This window comes from Aythya fuligula, chromosome 11 (assembly GCF_009819795.1).
Source record: "Aythya fuligula isolate bAytFul2 chromosome 11, bAytFul2.pri, whole genome shotgun sequence".
Taxonomy (NCBI): domain Eukaryota; kingdom Metazoa; phylum Chordata; class Aves; order Anseriformes; family Anatidae; genus Aythya; species Aythya fuligula.
In genome coordinates, this window is record NC_045569.1 from 19,481,624 (window position 1) to 19,505,449 (window position 23,826).

General features: G+C 38.9%; 1 protein-coding gene across 3 annotated transcripts in view; it reads right to left on the reverse strand.

The window, feature by feature from the left end:
• MEGF11 (multiple EGF like domains 11) overlaps positions 1-23,826 on the reverse strand; it is a 200,018-nt gene that overhangs the window by 163,040 nt on the left and 13,152 nt on the right. For all 3 annotated transcript variants that reach the window (XM_032195319.1, XM_032195318.1, XM_032195320.1), the window contains exon 6: positions 8,979-9,071. In XM_032195319.1, the coding sequence (XP_032051210.1) occupies positions 8,979-9,071 (93 nt within the window). The remainder of the gene's footprint in view (positions 1-8,978; positions 9,072-23,826) is intronic.

A 23,826-nucleotide genomic window follows, 5' to 3' on the forward strand; every position in this document is an offset into this window, starting at 1 on the left:
TTTGAATGAAGTTACTGACTGCCCCAGCTCTCCTGCCCCGCTACGCAGGAAGCCTTGGATCTAACACTAGGTGATGAATGATCACTATTTCCTAGCAAATTTTACCTGCTGGGAGCCTGGGGTAAGCTTCAAGTCTTATTTCTGAATGAAACTTTTCATTTTCCTGCTTGACTTCAACCCTTAACCAAAAGGTAGCATTGTATCTTGGAGGAACAGTATCTTTTGAAAAAACCCCAAGAACACAGAACAGGGACAGGGCAGTAGGACCTTTCCCAGTCAAATCACACATCTTTGCAGTCAGCTATTCAAAACCCAGCACAAGTCAGAGCAGGCCTGAGTGTCCTCCTGTTTGAGCTGCACGAAGCAGCTCCCAGGGGATTTTCTGGTACCTCATAGCTGGGCAGCGAGCAGTGCGCTGAGCTCTGCCCTCTCCAAGCATTCTTTGAAACACCTCGCAGTGGCAAGCACACAGAGAATTGGTTTAGAGGCTTTCCCGAATTGTTTTTCTGTTTGCTAGCAAGTAAAAACCCCTGGAATAGTTTTAAATGGGTGTCCAAGCCTGAGATTTTTGCCTCCAGTTTGGCAGAGGGAAATCTCTTTTCTCCAGGTGATAGCTCTTTAGTGACCAGGCTACAAAATTATACCAATGGTACTTTTAAATTGATCTAAAGTCTGTTCATTTGTGTAGTGCATATTTAAAGCCACATTATCTCAAGATGCCCCAGCAATGAAATTTAACATTAGCAATTCAGTTCATTAAAAAGGATATTTTAGTGTGTTCTTTCTTTTATAGCTATTACCCTGTCTAAAGTAAGGAAAACCTCAGTCAAATTAATAAAACTAACAACTCATCACACATATGCTGCCTTTCTATGAAGTCTCCTCAGCTCTCACCGGTTAAACAGATGAGAAAAGACGTATATATGTGAGCCAAATTCCCCCTTGCATAACCACAAAATGTGTTTCATTTAGTGAAAATTATCCTTGAAGTGTAAAGTTTTAGTCAACCATCAGGTCATGTCTCAGAAAAGCGAATCGCTCTGTTATGAAGTTCACTTCCAGATGTAGATGTGCTCAAAGTCCCTTGGGGCTCAGCTCTGCTCTGTACCCTCACTTACACCTCACCAACACGATTGCCTTGCTCTGGTGCATAACTTGAACCCAGAACCCTGCCTGCTCCCAGGAGTCACAGACACACCTCTGTTCTCTGAAATCTAAACGTCTTACATGCTCCCTTTTGAAGCCATCAGTCCCAGGCACACTGCCCTAATGAGAGGCAATAAATAAGGTTTTATACCAGAAGGTTTGCCCATAGCCTCCCTCAGCTTTGGTTTTCAGCATGATCTCAGTGCTGAGTTCAGAGAGCCAGCAGCCTGATGCTCCAGGGGTACGAGGCACATACCACTGCCTTCTAATGCAGTCACACGGAATGCAGAATTTCCGTCCTGATCGCACACAGCTCGTCAGAGGCTGGAGAGTGGATAAATGCAAGGTGATAGACCCAGAGAGCCATTACATCTTAAACCTGGCCTCTTGCCTCCTGTTTGCCCACTATATACCCCGAATCAACGTATATCAGAATTACAGTTACAGAATTGTAGTTATTAATCATATGCCATACGTAATTTTCAGTGTATTGTTTACCTAGATGAGGAACGGCCCATTTCTGTAAGTCTTCTATCCAGTAAGCACTCAAGGGGCAGATCAATACAAGCACATCTGCTGACCCCTGCAGCTGACCACCCAAATCCCACCAGCCCCAGCCTGGATCCACCCAGCCACTTCCTTTACAGCAATTTAGATAGAAAGTCTGTGCTTAAAGACTACATCAAGAGAAAGAGAAGGATTACAAAGTGGTGTTGCTACCTCATGCCAACTTAGAAGACAAACCCTTAGCATGCAGCAGCCTCAGCAGCTACCGCTGTAGGTACAAAGGGGAAGCATGGCTTTAGCAGATCATCTGAACTCTGTGAATATTCACTCCAGCACGTAACTCATTATGGCTCATCTCTTTAACCAAAGCAGCCAAACACAGAAAAAAAATGAATGCTTTAACACAGGAGGTGATTGTGGTAATATTGTAATAACTACATATAATTGTGCAGAATTATTCTAGTAACATTTTACATTTTAAAATGTTATTATACAACTGGAACCCTGTTACACTACATACCTAAATTATTTTCTTATCACATCTCTACCCTCTGGTACTCACCTACATGGTAGGTCAAAACATCAGCTCTGTCTAGAACGAAGGAGTATGTTCAGATCACTGACCTGTGGATTGTGCTCTGCTCTGCAGGAATTAACTTTGGAATGGAATTAAATTTGGGCTTCTCTTTGTATCAGCGAAGCTGACTTTGGTTTTAGTTCATTGACAGAAATACCTGCCATTGATAAGCCTGGATGACACTCAGTAACTCTTGGTCCCTAAACGAGGCCCTCATCAACCTGATTTTCCCCCTCATCTCTTAAGTTCCCATTCAGATAATGACTTAAGCACTTATCTAACTTCAATAACATTAGATGTTCATTACTGACTTTAAAAGAACTATTCATATGCATGAAGTACATGGCTACATCAAGCCTTCAGAACAACACCATGAACTGGAAGAGAGAACTCCAGGGACTGAAACGGAGTCAGATCAGCTCAATCAAATGTTCAAAATCATTTAAAATAGGCAATCTCAAAGGAGAGCTGGAACTGTTGGGGGAAAATGATCTGTTCCTGTGTGGGCCTTAGACACAACCAGCTGATTTAGGGAAGGAAGTCCTTTCCCACACTGTGACAGTGAAGATGAAGGTGAATGTGAAAAGTACACAGGATGCTGAATTTCTGTTTTTCACTCACTTTAGTACAAGACTTAGTACAACAGGCAACTAATCTCTTCATCATCAATGAATCACATAGCAGAGGTGTACAAAGCAATTTCTTTCCAAAGTAAATCTTAAAACTACCTTTTCTTTTCCAGAATCAACTGTTAGTTTTAGCTCTGTCCAGTTACTCTAGGAAAAGCCAAGGCAGATACGACTCTCATACCTTTCCACAAGCATATAGTACTTCCAAAGCAGCTAACTTGTAGAAGTTTAGGCTACACCATCATATCTCTAACAGAGGGAGGAGAAACCACCACAAACACTCGAGTAGTAATATTAACAGCTTCAACAAGAGAAAAAACATTACCACCAAACAAAAAACGATGGATTAGTCCAGTTTAACGCAGCCAAATTATCTGTGTAAAAATATATACGGGACATGCTGCTGTGCTGCTGCCTGTGCTGAACAGCAGCTTGTGTTTACATTTCCATTCCCTGCTTACAGGCTGTCCTGCGTAGGCTGCGCCCAGGAAGACGGGCTGCTCCGGAGACTGCTGCACACATGCAACACGAGCCCAAGTGCGTGGGCCCAACATCCAGCGGAGGCAAAAATTAAGCACCAGCTGTTTACCTGATAACACCAGTTCAGCAGTGGTTGAAGGGACTGGGATTTTTAAGTTTAAGGAAGAATACATTCTTAGGACTGAAAGGAGACAGAAATCAATTCCACTCTATAAATGCTCCAGAAAGATCTTTGTATGAGCCCTCACCAGAGTTTTTTTTTTACATGTGCATCTCTTTGAGTGACATAGTTGTCACTGAGTCTGCAAAATGCATCAAAATTATGCTGCAGTTTGAGCTTGGCTTAAATGAGAAATGTATTAAAACGTTAAAGACCATGTGCTATGGATATGGAATTCTGTTTCAGCTGAAGCATCAGCTAAGCCTGAATCCAAATTTAGAGTCTCACAACTATAAAGAGACGTGTATCTAAACTGTATCTAAACTCGGTGTTTGGAGTGACAAATGAAATTCAAGGGCTTTAGTGGAAACAGCACCAATGCACCTGGTTCTGTCACCTCATTTGGCATGTACATACAACAGTCCTTGCGAAACAATCCCACAGAATAGACAAATTCTCATCCAAGAAATGTGGACAGCTGTTCTTCAGGGACAGGACCTGAATTTAAGCAGCAGTGCACTAACAGTTCAGAATCGCTGAGGTCCTGTACCCCTACACCTCTTTCCAGGCTGGCTTCCCAGTCAGCCCCTCTATCCTGAAAACCTGAGGACAAAAATTGAACTAATGATTCCAGCAGATAAGTCCTTGATATTAGGCTGAATTTTGTTTGACCCAGTATTCAAAAGTCACACGTCACGGGCATTACTTTGAACTTCATTTCTTCTTCAGAAACAGTTCAAAGCATTTTGAGAACATGGAAGCCAAAATCAAACCTGAAAAATGCCACAGACCCATGTTAAAATACTCAATTTTTCTCCTGAGATGCCTACTGTTGCTTTCATAGCTTGTCAAGCAACCCCCCTTCAGATTTAGCACAGGATCTGCACTTCTCATTCATCACAAGTCTCAGAACTGAAGCACTCCAGCTGCTCCAGGGCTATACCCTTAAATGTGATCTTGCTGCTATGTTATACTTTTCTGTTGTTATGACCTTGGCTATTTTTGACAAAGAAATAAAGATGAAATAGGTTCATGCTCTTAATGACCATTTCTTCCAAACGCCCTTTACAACGAAAGCTGTTATCCATATGTGTACGATACTGATCACCCTGTGCCACTCAGCAATATGATAAGCTCTCTCCCCCAGGTGACATAGCATGAGGAAGGATGGTTCGGCATTACTATCCCAACATCCATTTAATTACACTGTGGACAAATAGTGCATTTTCTGCTAAAACTAATAGCAAAGCAAACATTTTGAAAACCACTTTAGTTTTTCATTACAACCTCTGTGTTTGTTTACTTCAAAATTTCTCAAACACAATTTTGGAAGGTTCTTGGTTTCAACTCAGGGCTCTTGCTCTGAACTTTCCTTTTTCTACCTGTTGCAGAATAAGGTGTAGAATTACTGTTCTGTGAATCCCCTTCTAACCAGAAAGATATTTGTGATCTTCCCCACAATGAAGAATGCTCTTCAGAGTAAAAATGGTCTTCAGTAAAAATGGTTGCCTCATGAGTTTTAGCATTCTGAAAGAGAGACACCCTTATTCTCTGTGAGCCTGATAGATTCAATGAGACTCTTCCCTTAGATTTCACTGAGGTCTTTGTAGCTGTTTCTTCAAAACTGACTCAGCAACATCCTTAAACACCTGCTTAATTTAAAGTAGATGAAAAGTCCTGCTCATGTGTCAACTTAAGGATATGTTTAAGTGCTTTGCTGGATTGGGGCCTAATGGCTTGCAAATACAGATGGTTATTATCAAGACCCAGAAAAGGCCAGGTAACCACCAACAGTCAATTATATTCCTACCAGAACTTCAAGCCAGTATATCATACTGTTTGAAGTTAATTGCTTTGAAATAATTGGACAGGTGAGCAGGTAAGTTCACGCAGAGCATTTGCCATTTTCCTTTGTATTAAAAAAAGAACAACAAAACACTGCAGATTGCATAGATATAATGGGCATGATTAAAAAAAAGTTGAAAGGGAAGGGAAAAGGTATGTGTTTCTTTAAAGACTTTTCCTTTAAATTTTTAGTATCATTAAAACCTTAAAAAACATTTCATTCAAGAGCTTCTTTAGTTAATACCTCATTACTTCTCTTTTTATTGTTATGGTAATCAAGCCTTAATATATTGCAGCTTTATAGCATGAAATCAAGGCTAGGCCTGCGGGCATCGACAGATGCACAACAGCATGCAGTAAAACACAGGTATAGAGGCATGCAGAGCCGAATATGGCACAGGGTTTTTTTATAATTGTTTAGCAATTCATCTGAACTGATTTTAACCTTGACAACAGATGAACTCTAACATGTAGCATGATCACTCACCGGGAAGCTACACAAAATGGCAAGTTTTGCAATTGTTGACTTAAAGGCTGAGTTTTAGAAAGCACGAAACAAAGTTTGAGAAAAACGTTTAAATAGCTACAGGTTGTAGCTATAACTGTTCAAAACATTTAACTGAATATATTCTGGCCAAGGGAGAATGGTAACACTAAAAAACTGGATTTAACACCACAAACTTTCCTCTCTGTAAGAAATGTATGTTCAGTGTCAGAGTTCACACCCTCTCCAGTCCTTGCAGCACACCAAAACAAACAAACAAAAAACAACAAAAAATATTTGGATCTCACTTCTGCTTTTGCAGTGACATTTGAACCTTGTATTGGATCTCTGGTTATATCTGAATTTCACCCATCAAACCAAATGAAAGTTATATATAACTTGTAGAAAGTTATAATAGCTGCTCTGCAGAGTGTTGAAATACCTCCTCAAGAAGAGTGAGAGTCCCCAGATCTTTTCCAAGTAAACAGCAGATGACCCCCAGTGTCAAGTAGGCTCCATTTCTTACCGTTGTTTTCAGGAGAGATCTTTCAGAAAACAATTACCTCTCCCTTGAGGTTTTTGAAATTTAAAGGGAGAGTTTTGGCAAGCAATCCCTTTCCCAGCAGAACAGTTCCAAATAGCCAACAATAAAAGTAATACGCCTATGACTTTATAAAATCAGTTCGACTGAGGTCCATATAGCAAAGTTCTTCAGCCCCACGGGGAGCTGGTGTGTTGCATAGAGCCAACAGCTCTGGCTTATCTGGAGCACAGCTTCACAGGAACAGCCATTCAGAAGCATCTAACGAATCATACTTATTTGTCACTGCAAACATGTGTCCTTCATAGTAGCTGTCTAATATTCATGGAGTAAAAAGAAAGTAGGCACAGGTAATACAATAGTTTAGTAAAAACGAATACTGTTTTCCACATTATTAATGGATAACAGTAAGGCATGACTCAAGGTGTGAATCATCACTGGATCTGAAAATCCTGGTGAGCCTGTTAGGCAAAGATCTCCAGCTTCTCTTTTGGAAATCCTCAGAATAACAACTGTACTCTATTCAGCTGATAACTGTTCTATACCTTTTAATTCAAACAAAGTTTCCTAACAATAAAGAGGCCAGTCATCCAAACTTTTAGTATCAAGCATAAAGGTGAGTTACTCTCTCAGCTGCAGTAAAAACTAACTCGGAGGCCATTCACACTTATAAGCATTACGCCTGACAGTGGTAAGTGCTTGTCAGATCAGACCTTAGGACAAGAATGCATGTTGCCCAGCATATAACAAATGGAATGAAAGACAATGGGCACTATAGTCCAGTGCACACACTAATTATATTAATAAAATGAAAGCTTAAATTTTGAGGCTAATCCTGGGCTATCATTTATAAAAGTTAACAGGGCATATTTAATTTAGGAATTGGCTAACGCTTCTCTTTCCACCGCTGAAACCTCATAAATGAAATATACTGGATTGCTGCCCAGTGCGGAAATAAAAGTTATGAATAATGTTTCTACCTCAATCATTGTCAGTGTTTTAATATTCCTAATTACTTTAAAAAACTAAATATTCAATATAGGAAAACCCTTCTTTTTCTTTTTATCTTCACTTGCAAGATTAGTGCAGTTTAGTAAGAGTCACTGGGTACTTTTAGTTCACTAGGCCCATCTGTGTTTTGACATCTTGTCCTTTCCTCTTCATGATTACAAAGAATGGAATACTTGCTACTCTCTGTGTGGATGCATGCATAAATGCGTATGTGTGTATGCCCATGTTATCACAAGGTTTTTATTATTTTCTCATTTTTGAACTTCTCCAAGCACGCATGCATTGTATAAATACTCACTGGCTGGCAGGTTGAATCTATTCCCCAAAATAACCAAAGGATTAAATGATTATCTGAGATTCTAGACTATTTTACAACTGAAAGTACTATTTTTCCTGGAAAAAAAAAAAAAAGTTCTAGATAGCTATTCAGCATGTTATGCTGCGCACTGTTTTCCCTTGTCTACACATGAGGTAGTCCCAAAAGTTTGCTTCCAACTCCAAAGGATGGCCCTCCTTCCTACCCCAATTGCCTTTTCTGCTCTGAGTTGGGAGATACCAGCAAAGCTGCAGACAGAACATGAGTAACCACAGAAAAGTCTGTCCCATTGATTTTAGCCTCTGTGTTCACCCTAGTCAAATTTAACTCCTACTCTCTTCTGATGTTGCCCTTTATAGATCCTTTTTCTGTTATCTTTCTGCCTGATAATAATGCCTTGTTTTTAAGATCCCAATCAATGTGTGAGAAAGAGAGGAACTAAAAGCAAAACAAAACAGTCGTTCAGTAGATTATTCACAGGATCTTTCTATATGCGGCTTTATTTACTCACCTGTTGCCCAAATAGACTTCGTTTAACAAGCTTATTTATCTTATGTCAATAATGGACTGGGCCTTTATTCCATACACCCTTTGATATTTATACCGCAAAGAACACTTGCTGTTTCACTCTAGCATGAACTAATCACATCAACTTATCTTTACCAATTAAGAGACTTTGACATATACAGCTTCTCTAGCTGAAGGAATTGAAAGCTTCAAGTGTGAATTTATTTCCTAGTAAAAGGTGCAGAACTCCCACCTCTACGATTTTCCCAACTTCTGCAGTATTGATAATTCAGGATGCAGGTTTCAAGTCAGAAGGAAGAACTGAGCTGTATGAAGAGTCAATGGTAAAACTCTCACTGGCTTCAAGAGGACAAGTATTGTACCTAGAAAGTGTACTTTCCAGGTACTCCAAGTACTCCATATAGTACTTAATGAAGAATGTGATATAGTAAAGATGAAGAAAAGATGACATAGTAAAGAAGAGAGAAAATTTTCATAATGGAGCTCTAATATCTACACTGGTATTCCAGTAACAGGACAGAAAGAATTAAGAGCATCCTTCACTGCTTTTAACATTTCTTATAAGAACAAGCAAAAGAGGGAAAGTCACTATTGTAGCATAGGGTAATATCACAATTGAATTAACTGCAAAATAACAAATGGACGAATCTGATTTTCCATTTCAAGCATCCAAGTTCTAAGGACATTCCATGTTTCAGAACTTTTTTTTAATAGCAGCATATATCTTTACTTCATTTTTGTAATCTTTACTCACCACTGGAGCAATCAGTACCTCCCCATCCTGGTTCACAATGACAAGTGTCAGGAGAAACGCATCTTCCATGCACACACTCCTCTGTGCAGAGTGCTGTTAAGAAGAAACGAGACACAGCATTGTAAATATATTAAGCAGTTGGTAAACATATGCTAAACTATGCTTTACAGAGCAATATTTTGTTTAAAATATTAAACAAAGAAAACAAACAAAAAATAATTACTTGCAAGATTTAATTAATACTAGGTGACCAAAATAAAATATAGGTCTCTTGACAGCGATAAACTTACTTGTCAGTTCAGCTCTTTGTAATGAAAAACTTTAACACCAGAAATTACTTTGGTTAGCAGTTTTGCTTCATAATAAAATTTTTAACAAACTGACACTTATGATTATTATAATTACAGAATACTAGCTTCTTCTATTGCATTCAAGTTGCTGCTATTCATAGAAGAAAATGGAGCTCCAAAGAACCAAAACAAATTTGGAAAAATTAGCTCAAGGAAAAGAAATAATTTTACTCCATGATGCAGTTGCTGTAAGTGCAGGCTTGTCTTTTCAGGGTTATCAAGTTTTTCGTAACTGAAGTGTTCTACATCTTATTTGTCTACTGTTGCGTTATTGAAAGTTCAACATCCTCAAACTATGAAAAACTGGCTGGTTTTACCAACTGACTTGCCAGTTATCTAGAAATATACATGGGAGAATCTCCTTTTCTTTTTCTTGTGTAGGAATGGCTCGTGGTGTTAAGACATTTTTTCTCCTGTGCTGCTGTGGTGTCTGACTTGCTTTCCAGCGTATGCTCATCTCACAAAAACAAACTTGGACGATACTGAGTAGCTACTTATGGACTGAACCTTACTGCTTACTACCTTATTTCCATTTTACCACTTAGGACATTGCCAAAAACTCAGTGTGAAAGTGATTCACACTGGATCATTAGTTTGAAACGTGTAATTTTCAGCTAGACTAACATGTATGACTTCTTAATGAATATTATGTAGCAGCAATGAGATCACTATATTGAAAAGGCTCTGATGTTTTTATATTCTGTGTTTTTATATTACATGGGAGATGTGGGTATTGTGCTTGCTTAACTAAGAACTGGCTGGAATTGAACTACGAAAGACTTCAATCCAAAATAAAGATTAATGCATTCCTGTCCAAAACAAGGCCAGCTAGGGTGATCTGGGATGTATCTTTGTGTTGCTAACCTGAAAACCAGGCTGAACTACCCGATTTATTTTAAATCATTCAGTGAACCTTCTTCAAGTTCCACTGGGCCTGTATATGAAACACTCGTTTCGTTCGCAGGTACCCCATGGGCCACATGTTTTCCACTGATGTCTTGATCATTTAAACAATTCCTGCTGTATTTGACATCCTGTTCGGACTACAAGATTGGATCATATCCTGAATCTACACTCAACCCGGCACCAAAACCAACAGAAACATTTTGCTGTCTATGTCTATTTGGACCTTGGAGACCAAACCCTGCAACATATTTACAATATATCTAAATCCAGCTTTAAAGCACAGATGATCTTTATCCATCAAATCAATGTGACCATCAATTAGAACATTGCCTCGTTATAACAGCTGCAAAATCTTTTTAGATTAGTCATTTCTTTTCGAGGTTCGCTACATGTCAAAACTGAAATTTATTCTTATTTCATATTTTGTGTTTAGAAAGTATTAGGGGACATGAAATATTGATAGCTAATTCTCTAGTCACTAAATGTCCTTATCTTTTGTACATTTATTTTACTTGAGTTTGGGTTTCTAAAGACAGTGAGGCATCCTAGTCCACAGATGTATGATGAAATTCAAGACAACACATTAGAAAAATAGGATTTTTCCATTAAAAAAGACATGCCTTCATGCAGTCATTTAAAAACGGCTGGTTATCTATAAGGAGCAGTTCACATAGATAACAGCCACAAACTTATGCCTTGCTATTAAAAGTACAGTGTGCTAAAAGGTAAATAATATGTTGGGATACAGCTCCTTTGAAAACTGCTCCATTCAGCTTCTTCGGAGAATATGAGTCATACTGATGTTACTCTTAAAACTTTAGTTTTACTAGAGTTAAGAAAATTGAAACTGAGATTTTTCTGTTTCCTGTATGGGCATTTAAAATAATAAGTAATTCTTACAGGTAAAATCTGCAACATTTTTATCCTTTTAACTTGGCCAGGCTCTCAGGCCAAGAGGTAATTTGAGAGCAAGAAGCTTGACAAGGAATATTACTGTTCTCTTCCAAATAACAAAACTCCTACTCATTACTGGTCTAAATTTAATTGATTAAACCACACAAACATATCACACCTTAACTAAGTTAAAATAAATATGAAATAATAATGATTAATTAAGATAATAAACTTTACTTAATTACTTGTCTATAGACAGAAATACTGACTTCAATAGTGCTCTAGTCCCTTGTGAAGAGTGTTATGTGAGACTTGTAAGCAAGGCTCAAGATACTATTCCTCATTCTAAGGCAGTCAGTGGTACATGAAATACACATTTTTTTTGCATTTTTCTTTTTTAGGCACTTTGAAGTCCTTTGTAGTTGATGATTACAACGTTTAAAGAGCAATAAAAAAGTCAAGAAACGTAAAGACAATCCACGAAGCAGTGGGTGTTCTCATCTCCAACTGATGCAAACCACTATGAGCTCACTAGAACGTGGTCATTTAAACTGTGAAATTACAGAGGACTAATCCCATACGTGGGGGTCTCAGAAATCCACCTTTTTAAAAAAGTGAAGCTTTGATATAAGCCAGTTTATTTGAGGAGACAAATAATCAGACTTGCACTGCCTGATTCAAATCAGGCCTATAAAGTCTACATAAAGACCACATTTGGGTACTACTCAGAAGTTTTACCATGGCAAATAAAATTTCAAATTTCCTATATAAAAGGGAAGTCTTGTCTTGCTCTAATCTTTAGAGTTTAAATTAATTTTTCATTCTATTAACATTCAACGTAATAGGATACAATGGTCCCCAAGGCATTCTTCATAATATACTTTGTACAGTGGTTTGCAAATGATCTTACTAGTTAATGGAACTATAAAAATTACTTGCACATAAAGGTCAAGAAAAATAAAGATAAGTATATACTTTCTGGCACTACCCTGTTCAACACAAAGCTAAAGGCCCCTGGAGTAAAGAAAACTTGTACTAATGCAAGGAATATAATTCCTCCCCATATGAAAGCCCAAGCAGTTAAACTTTTGGAATTCCAGACTTTTTATGCCTGCATTTTCCCTTGACCGATTCTCTTAAACGATCCAGTACCTCATTGATCAGTTTATTATTAGCATTCTTGGCATGAGTTTAAGATCAGTTTGTAGTTTGATTCAGCCTGGTAATAAAATGACCTACATCAAAGCCCTGCCAAAATGCCATCTTTGTAGCAATGTGTTTAGCATGAGTTATTTGACCATATTCAAGGTCACACAGCAACTGCTCCTTATCATGGAATGAAGTCAACAAAAGGCTTCTACAACAATTCATTTGATGCTTATCATTTACTTTATAATTATAAACAGTGCAGGGTGGTGTTTTTTTTTTTTGTTGTTTTTTTAACACATAAGGTCAATACTCAGGGAAATAGACATAAAGTTTATGCTCTTTCAAACCTGAAAGGACCACACAGATTCCCCTAACACCGGCACTTATTTTTTAATTGTTGTCCTGAATTTGGACTCAAGTATATTAAATGTCTTGTCTGCGTCTCCCATCTACAAAAGTAGTACACTGCTGAGTGGATCCAGACAAGCAAAATATCTTCAAAACGAAGATCAGTGTAACTCCAAAGGCTAAGGGAACCCATGGTAGAAAGCAGAAAACAGGCTTCACGAAGTGCACTTGTAGCAGCTGGTGTTGCCAGAGGGACATGCTGGAGCACTCTGTACGAGCTCGCGTTTCCTGAGCTCTGCGGGCTTTCTGCCCAGGGAGCGTATTCCAGCCAGGAGGTAACGGAAAGCATAAATAACTGTTGCTACATTTTAATAATGGAAAACATTGCTAAATGAAGATACAGATGCTGCTACATGAGAGCACAGACAGAGAGAAATTCAGGCTCTTTCCTAGAACTACACAGAATGAGCTGTTTTATTGGGTATGCACACATGGCAGAAGGACATTGCTCCATGACTGCAAGTTCTTCAAAACATCTTTATTTTCCCTACCTCATACAGTTTCTGCCAGTGTTCCTTCCCTACAAACAGATCTCACCCAAACTCTGACCGTTTTCCTTTGTTTGCTGTGAATCAAAGGTAGAGCTGCATTTTTTCTATATGTTGCCTGTATTTAACTTCAGGTCATCCAGCCAGTTTGCCTCATGCTGGACAGTCATTGGACCCCAGAAAGCAGAAATTTAACGGAAGATGTGATGTTTTCCTTTGCTATTTAATATGTGTCCCTGGAACGATTTGGGCCATTTTACTACATTCTTCCAGTCCCTAGTGCCACTTTTAGGGGAAAGAATAATTTTGTCAGGTGAAATAGCAGTTATCTCATGGCCAGTGGTTTCAGATAATGCAGAGAGGTCAAAGAAGATGAAAAAGGATGCTTGCCCCTTATCCATTATGAATCTATTCACTCTAGGCCACTCTGGTGTTTTCATTTTAATGTACTGGCCTGAATCCAGGTTGTGCTGAGTCTAGGATATTAGCTTCATTAGATAAGCCCGTAGTCAGCTTTTGGCTAGATTCTCTTCGAATGTGCTCAGAAAAGTGAGGTTTGATAGCAGAAGAAAGATGACTACAGCTAATGCATCTGGGTAGGTTCCCCTTATTCTTAGATTATTGCTTATTTGTGGAATGGAAGATTCCCTCTTTAAATCACTGACTTTCTATCACGAATCATGCTGATTAGATGGCTTCCTGGATAATTTTTTCAATGAAGTGGGATAATAGTTCTTCATATTGCTTAATGTCTATTTCTGTGGTCATCACTCAGGATTCATCCGCTAATTTATCACCTTGGATAGCACTTTAATGCAGGGGTTAGCAACCTTAATAGATGGAGATATGGAAAGATCTCAAGCCTGCTTAGGCTTTGAAGAATTTATTGTTTCAGTGTATAGCAACTCTTATTTTTCATCTCCCTCTTGCTACCCAATGAAAGCACTAATAAAAAAAAATACAAAACCAAGGAGATCAATGTAAGCAAAAGAAAGATGGGACTGATGTAGATCATACAACAGCAAAGGGTCACAAGATGAACTCCGTTTCCAGTAAGTGCAATGCTATTGCATTTTTTGGCAAATTTGGAATTAGAAACTATGCATCTATGCAATCTGAACAGAATCAATGGTCTTTCTTATCTGGAACATGGGGAGTCTCTGACCACCGCCTCAGTGATATATCGATCTGTTCAAGATAGTAGCTAGGATGTGTTATCCTCAATCCTGACACTCTGCCAAAGCTTAGGGAGTACATTGTGCCAGAGATGACTTGTGAATGGCTAAAGTAAAAGAATTGAGGACATACATTTTGAGGATTTTGTCTTCTCCCAGGGAGCAGAATCTGACATATGTCACTGTCACTGTTGACAAAATATCAGGAAATCCCTATATGAATCTGCTAAGAGGTGAAGATCTGTTAATAAGCATAAAACCTATGTTAGTGTCAGACCAGATTTTCTGTTACTGGACAAATGGCAATTTAGGACTCCAATGACTAACAAGAAGGTGAACACAGGGACTCCATTCTTGTTGTGGCTGAGTGTTTCAGGCAGATGACAAGGGTCCTGACGTGATTGCAGCCTGACCACAGTGGTTCAGACTCTCAGGATTGCTCACTGTTTACTGGAGCATCTGGCCCTGATGAGAACCTAGTTTAGTCCACGTTGCAAACTACTGCCTGCTGTAGGCTTTACCCTAGGGAGTCATTAGGGAAGTAAACTGTGCTTGGAGAAGGCCAAGGCGGAGACAAGACTGCCACTATTTCCAAGTGCCCTGAGAAAAGCTAGCCTGGTGGACCACTTTAAGGAATTGCAGTCTGGTTGGGTCCAAAAAACAGTGGAGCTGGAGCAGAACATCCCCGAGAAAGGAGTAGCATAGCATCAGTGACCATAAAATAGTGCCAGTGCCAGTAATAGAGAAGGTTAGAGTCCCACAAAGGGAGAGGTCAGTGACAGTCACACATTTAACAGACTCTTTGTGTCATTTTGATGCCCCGTTGGCTTCGTCCGCTCTGGTAGAGAGAGGGAATGGGAGATGGCACTTACCATTTAATAATGACTGAATGAGAGCTGAAAAGCTGCCTCCTAATAGCAGCAAATGTCAGAAGAGCAGAACTGGGGTCAGTTAGCTGAACTACCTCGTATCTTTGGCTGTGTGAATAACAGAAGAGCTTTGCAGTACTCCCAAGGACAAAAGGGGAGTTGTGGGAAGGCACTGCAGGCCTCTGAGCTTTGAAGTGCTCCTGCCCTGCAAAACAGACATGTTAGAGGTTGGGGAAAAGCTACACTAGTCTGTAGGTCTATAGGCAAAATCACAGCCAAGCTCTGGAAAAAAAGGAATATGTGAAAGGCACAGAGGAGTTAAGTTTAAGAACCTAGCCAAAATCCACAATGAAGACAAAACACCTGTCTAATGCCTGATTTAAACTGGCACATGGCTAATGTCAAATACAAAGGCAAGATCTCGAACCAAGGTCAGAGATGACAGTCCACACAGGGATGTCTGTGGGGACATGGGGATTGTCAGGATGTATGAGCATCTGGGCTTGGTCTGTGGGGTGAAGAGGGGAATTCTGCCTCCAGGTTAAATCATTACCACTCTAAATCATACTCCCAAACTGCCCACCATGTCTAGGGCTGTCTTTCTCACTGCTATCACAGAAAATGAATCCATAGAGGACTCCTCACTCCTTGGAGATCAGTTAAATATTGATAATTGTTGATCATTTCAGGCCTGAGACTGATTTTATGCATTTTCTGCCACTGTTTCAACTAGAAACAGTCATTGCTTTCTACCACGTTGATAGGAAAGACTGACACTGAGATCAATTCTTCTAATCAATGTTCTAATACAACATTATTCTGTAGTATAATTTTCAGCATTTTACTTTTTCTGGTAAACGATTTCCCATTGCCTCACTGCAGGGCTCAAAACAATCGTTATAACTAGCTTAAACTGTTAACGAGGTTAAGAGACATCCTGAATCAGCACAGCAGAAACTACAACCCAGGAAAGCGTTTCTCCTCCTGTGCCCTCTGTCTACTTCTTCAATTTTGGTAAATTGACCAACTCTTTCCAGCAATTTGTACAAAATACATTTTCAGTAGTTAATTTTCTACTGGATCTTGATTCATCCAACCAGCAAACTTAATGAGAATTTGTGCTTTATATTGTGTAGATTGTGCTTTATATTGCACCTTTAGTTAGAATACTACTTTTTCCAAGTGATGTAGAAACATTAACATCTAATTTTACGCATTTTCTTTCATTCTCTGTGTATATGATCTAGCAGACCTCACTCCATCAAAACCTAATGCCATCAAAAAGTATTTGGCAGCAGCAGGTCCTAATTTTTTTGAGGACAGAAGAGGGAAGAAGCAATTCTCCTGTGTTAAATCCAGTGGAAGAATTCACAAATCATTCTGCTCCTTGACCCTAGGGAATTTATTTATTTTATTAATGTATTTATGTAGCCAGAGAAAATGACATTTTTGACAGGCTGGGGAATAAGGGAGAGGCTTGTACCTAACTAAGATCCCTGGTCGTAGAAAAAAAGAAAGCATAACCTGACCTACCAAACTTCGGCTTGTAGATCCTAGTACAACAACCAAGCCATCTTGCCTTGTTCTCTGGATCCCACCTTAAAATTATGTCACTTGTATATTGCGCAACAGATTAATCACTCAGGGTGTTAAGTGAATTTGTGTATAAACTCCATCACATTCCAGTTCCAGTTTATTTTTGGATCTGGTAGCATTCCACCTGTCCGTAGTTCTCCGAGTACTGACTTGCCCTGAATTGTGGGTCTTATGCCAAGAAAATTCTATTTTCTGTGAGTAAATGACACAGCTCCCACCGCTGATTGATTTTCATAGGCTGAGAATATGCGCTGTGTGTAAGACTGAGGATGGGTGCATCAAAAATGTTTTTTCCTAATAAATCAAAAATAGGTAGATCAAGATGTCTGGACTGCATGATACTTCTGGCTATCTTTGCTGAGCAATGCAACACCTAATCAAACTAAATCACAACGATTTCCCTAGACGACTTTTAGTCTGCAGCACACTGAATAAACCATTGATTTTTCAAACAAAATCTTTTTTCCCTCTTTTTCCAAATTTCATCAAGGCAATACAACAAAAATCCTTTCATTTTTGTCTCACCAAAATAGGATGAATATGGACAATTTTCCAAAGGCAAACCTGTCATTGATGCTAGGCTATTTTATGGCATGGGCCCTGGAGGGCCAACACATTTCAGATTTCATTTGAGATCAAGCCACACTCTGCAAATGAAGGTCATCCTGGTGAAATCAAGAATAGAAGTATAGTCTGTTTGAAGATCATGTTAATGTATGAGCAACACTAACATTACTGGGGATAGAACATTTAAATGCACACACTTTTCATTTTTCTCACATTTCAAGGGGAACCATAGTAATGTGTTTCATAGCAACTTATTGAAAGAACTGCCAAAAGACCCCAGGAAACAAATTGTTGTATAATTATAGGGGGTGATTCTTGTTTCAAGCCACTAGTTCAAACTTTCTACAACGAATTCCAGATTGCAGGAAGTCATCTGACTGAGATTCAAATCCAACTTCTTAGTAATGCCTAATTGTCTAGAGAAACTTCCTACTAATGAGACATGGTAAAATAAACTCCCCAATTTTTGTGATTCACACTGCTGCCTGAAAATAGAAGATGGGTGTCAAAAATAAAAACTTTTACACTCACTGTCAGAAACTATTGAACCTCTTTCAAGCTGCCTACCCTTAACTATACATAGTAAAGCTATGTAGTATTTGCATAAACAATACCATTGCACAATATTTGGGGGAAAATAATAATTGTGGACAATCTTAATAATGCTTTAAAATGCAATTCTATTTAAACTATAGATTTCCCAAAACATGACATCTGACAATGTAAATGGAGGGATATCAGATCCTGTGGTATGAATCAGTGCTTTTGCTTCAGCAGAGCTTGCATATATTGTACAACTTTGCTGTAACTCAAAACATACTTTTGTTGCTTGCTATAATGAGTATCAGGTTTAATTTCTTCACAAGTATGCTTACAATGTGTTTCATACATTTTTCCTATTTCTTAAGTTGCAAAAATCTCTTTCATCCATTTACATACTCAAGTTTTCAGCTTTTTCAAGTAAGACTACCTCTTAGTGTTTCTACACATACATTTCTGGGCATTACAGTAATACAAGCAAATCACAGTATTCAGAAAGGACAAATCTTGATAAAAAGAAGGCGGCTTTGGGATTAAATAGATTGAAAATGTCTCGACTTACTGCATCAGAGAGTGAGTTTTGCAAAAGTGAATACATATGTTAGAAATACTGAGCTTAAGATAAATTATTTGAAAATGTTTTGTGATCATATATGCAGTGGACTGCAGTTTCACAAAAAAAAAATTCCCTGGGGAACCTTAAAAAAAAACATTTATTGAAATGAAAAGCATGTGGAACAATACCTAACGTGTGGTGCTAAATCTTCTAACAGAAAGAAAAAGATTGTGTACATAAACATTAAAAGAATATCTGGTTCTAGAGGAAGTAGCCATGGCTGGATTTTGGTTAGAAGAGCTCTGTCTCTGATTAGCCTTTCTGAAGCCTGATTAATACTCTTATACTGTACTAGATTATGAAGTGTTAACAGATGCTTTCCAACCTATCAGCCAACATAATATTCTTCTTTCACTGAGAACTACCAGGGAACCAAAAATGAACACTGATTTGCCAACTGACTCTACTGGAAATGAAAACCCACCATCTATGGGTACTTCAGGCACCTTCAGCTCCCCACCAGCCTTTTTGCCTTATCACACCTTTTTTTTTTTTTCCCCCATGCAGAATTCATGCCGTTTTGCTTCACTATCACCCACTTCACTAAAATAACTCATACAAATGTCTTAGGAAGGAGTTTTGCTACACAAAGCCAAAGAAAAAATTAGTCCATCTATACTAAAGCACAACTCAGTCTGCAGATCAGTTGTTACTTCAGCAGCAGCAGCTGACATTTATTATCGTTGAGGTGTTAACACTACTTGGAAGTGGTGTATATCCACACTTCTAAGCCAAGTTGATGGAAACTGTAGTATTCAACACCTTTGAAAAGCAGACTCTTGACGCAAAAGTATGACTTTAATAGGAAGAAGTTACTTACCTTTTTCCTAACATCCCACATCTGCACAATTTTACATCTTAACATCTTTTACACTTCAGCTCTAAATGATTTACACTGCAGAGTTGTAAGCTTTTTATTTACCATGTGATTACTTCCTACAAATTATGAAGGCTTGCTTCACAACAGCATACTATCTGTTTGCATTAAGCTACAAGTAGCTGCCCTATTGTTATAGGCTTTCAAATATCCATAAGAAATGGATGCAGCTGCAAAACTGATGGGAAATCCACAGAATAATATGTTTACCCTACCACAAGACATGGAATAAACACCACAAAAGACAAAGCTGATTAGGAATGTGGAGAGCTACAACCTCCTTAATCACCCACCCAGTAAAACCATTCCCGGCATTTAAGAAACCAGCACCAATAAATACAACCAGCTTACTGTGGTGTTCCATATGGAGGGCTCATGTAATATTCCTAGTGTGAGTGTCACTGGTATTTTTAAGAGGGGCTGCTAAAAGGAAACAGTAACTACAGACACATTCCAAAAGTTTCCATGAGAGAAATGTGCACCTTTCTACAGGAAGGTGCTGAAGCAGGACACTTAGGCCTAACATGCAGCTCCTGGGCCAAATTCAATCTGTCAAGCGTTTGCAGCCAGTCTCATTTCTGTGACAGCAGAGACGGGGAATAGCTGAACTATAAGAAATGCACCCAGGTAGCCAAACACCTCCTCCTGCCTGCACAGGTTGACATATTTAGGGCATCTATAGCTGCTGCTATAAATGGCTGAGAGAACAGAGGGTGGCAGGAGCAAGTCCCGCAAACCCTCAGCCAGCCCGGACAACTGCCAGCACTGGCTCAGCCTCCCCGAGGTTCTGGAGTTAGTGAGTAATTTTTGAAAAGAGTGGTTCATGCCAGCTTTCAAAGTAGTCCCCTATTAAAACCATTCAAATTCTGGTAGCCCTTTTTTTTCATTAGGCAGGAAGACAGTGCTTGGGCAGGTTCCTACCTCTGACTGACAGCTTCCCAGCTACTGTGTGACAAAGACTCCGGGACTGGTCAGGGGAGGGTTACAGCCAGAGGAAAATACAGTAGAAAAAAGAGGGAAAAAAGTGCTATCTTAGATCTTATAAGTACCCAGAATCTCTTTCTAAAAGCCATCTTGATTTAGGTAACATTTTTCCTCTCCCTCTTTCTCCCCCTCCTTTTCTACTAGGCTTTAAAACTTCTTCAGAGCATAAGGGAAATATATCTGGTAAATGGGAGAAGGATGTAAAGGAGTGGTCAAGAAAACAACTTCAATTTTAAACATGTGTTTCGTTCCACGCATCTGTCTTCTTTCTGACCCTATTGATTTCAATAAGTTAACCCAGCTCACCACAAGTGCGGACTACTAATCAGCTTCTAACTCTTTTGGAGGGAAAAATCTTGTGGAGTTCTGCACCTTCATAATACGCCAAGCAGAAAACGTGCTGTGTGTGTGCATGCTGAACAACCCGTTGGTGTATGGGATGGACAGAATCTTGGTTTTGTAAGTTTATGCAAGAGAATGGATGCTACCAACAGGGGAAGGGCTGAGCTACTGTGGGTTAGCACCAATGCCCTCTGCTCCAACCTAGATCAGTGCAAAGTGACCTTAACTGCACAAAAGCAGGAGGAAGTGGAAGGAAACAGAATGTTAAAGAATACGTCAAAATGAGGATGAAGTAACCAAAGATGACCACTTACACATGGTGATCTGTGCTGATTTGCAGTAGCTGGGGACCAACCTGCCTTTGTTAAGAATGGGCAGATTAAAGGATATTTAATAGCTATTTCTTTGCATTCAACAATGAATTCGTATCTGTGCTTCTTATACTTTTTTTTCCTGTTCCAGTCAAAGCTTCCAGGCATCTAGACCATTAGCATGACTACCAGTGAGTACCCCTGGATCCAGTGCCTCCTTCTGTGTCTACTTTCCCCACATCCCTTTATACTGATCAAACTGAGATTGCCCAGAGCAGCCAGAAAAGCTTTTCTACTGCTACTCAAGCAACAGCCTAGATCTTTTTCTAACTATAATGCCTGCATAATTTTTCCTCTGATATTTATTAAGCCCCTTGAGACATTATATAGCTTCAGCGTACCTTCCTTTCTGCCTTTATGCTGTTCTCATTCCCCTGCATGAGCATTTTGCTTCTCCTGCCTCTACTTCATTTCTCTCAGAAGTCCTGCCCTTATTTCATTAGTACTCCCCACCAGCACCTTTGCAAATCCATCAGCATCCAGAAGCTGACTGCAAATATAAAATGATGGATGGGAGATGAGAATTGATTTTTTCACCTTTCCATCAAAGCGGTCTCCCCATTATCTTCAGGCTGAATAGTAACCCAGTATGTCTATGCCACCAGATGGACTGACCCACTAATATGGCCAGTCTCTCTCTTCCTGCTCACCTGCCTCCCAAGAAGCTCAGAACGAATACACAAAGCCATGACCTGCTCCACTGTGTTCTGCACAATGGTAAATTAGGCAGTGTTGTATGGCCCCTGCAGCATGGTGGCAGTTGCTGAGTGCAGTCAGTTCTGCTGCATGCTCCTGCTGTCATTTTTTTAACCAACCCACCTCTTGTTCAATAGAAAATAGGGACTTTTACCACTACACAGTGGTAAGACTGCTGATCCAGCTGCTACTACTACTACAACCTGAAGCTGAATTTCTTAATGCCTGGGCAAACTTCCCCTCAGTTGGGAACACAGGATCCAAATTATTTTCCCCATATTCTTCTCTGGAAAAAGACGTACGGAGTCATCTCAAATGCACATAACAGGAGGAATTTCGAAGTGTCTCCTACTGTCATTTCAATTCTATAATTAATAACACTATGCAGAATGGCCTTCCACACCTTTTCCTGCACTCAGACATCTGAAATCAGAAAGAGAAAAAGAGACTGTCCCCTGATACAAAGTATCTATGTACTGCTATATCATTTTCCCTTAATTTATGTTGCATTATTGATGTACAGAATGCCGTACTTGAATAATGTAACAGTAAGGCTCTTAAAGAAAGCACTAGCACTAGCTTTAATGTGTGTCTATAAAGATAAGAAAAATATATTTCCTAAGTCCAGCAGATTTCAAACAATAAATTTTCAAGTTACAGGAATGCTGGCCAAAGGAATTTAAAGTTGAGGTGAGAAAGAGGGGGGGAAGACAACACCACAACATTTCTTTCGAAATGTTAATGAGATACTGCCTTATAAAGTGAAAATAACCAACAAATCTGACATATGAACAAATATTATGAATATTCAGGAAAGTTTAAGATGCTGATTCAACATTTTCTAAGAGCGTACAACTTTTGCACTGATCACACAAGCCATTATTTTTCTTTTCATCCTAAGTACACTTCACTGCAGTATTGGTGTGTTGTTGCAACATATGCATTGAATTGCAAGCATTGTAATTCATCCAGATGGCAGGAAGCTTTGGAATTGTTACTTCTATGGTACAGATGTTTAACAATCCAGCCATATGGCTCCACTAAGGCAGCCTTTTCAGAGATTACAAAAACTACACTAGACACGCAACCTTGTAAATTTGATTGGAATGTTCACATTGCTATGATAGAAAGGCATACATTGTGCATTGCATACAGAATCTATGAAACATTAAAATTCTGTTTGTAAAAAAAAATAAAAAATTAAAATATTTAAAACTGAAAGGAATCAGGTCCCAAATTTGGAAAATTTCACTAAGTCAGCAATTAAAACACCACTCTTCATTTATTTTTGAAATTCATGAAAGGTGGCAGACAGGTTAAGCTAAAAAGGTGGAAAAATAACCACATGCAAATATAATAATGTCTCTAAACTGTGGTCTGAGTGAGCTACCACTGTAGGCGACAAATTGAGATTCTACCAGTGAGACCAGGAATTTCTCTATACAAAGATTTGTCAACTTCAAGGAGACCTAATGATGGTTGTGGCAATTGCAATGTGGAAAGCTGAATGTTGAGAAACAATCTGAGATCAATAACACCTTGGCCACAAAAGGAAAGAACCATGAAATGGACAATTTATAACTCGACTGAATTTTGTCAGCTTTGAATGGCAGGTAAATGACAGCAAATAAGATTGTTAAATCACTAATCTTGTCTTTATTAAATCCTGTCACATTGCATAGATTTATACATTAGAAAGAGAGTGTAACATCTGAGAGTGAAAAATAAAACCATTAAAGCCTAAAGTATCTCACCCAATGAAGAAAAGGTGAATTCCCAAATTTGTGTTTTATGGTTGCTGTTTTTCTGCCATAAAAACAGATATAAGTAGATGCTGCTTGGTCTCCCATCTTTTGTTCTGATTCTTGGGTCTCTGACCCTTTGTTATTTAAGAAAAAACTTCTCTTTTGTATAATCTGTAGTGCAAGAATAAGATTAAACTGGACAGATCGAAGAAAACACTGCCCTTTCAGACAAAAAGGTATCCATTTAGTACAGAGGGGATCTTTCCACCTGACAT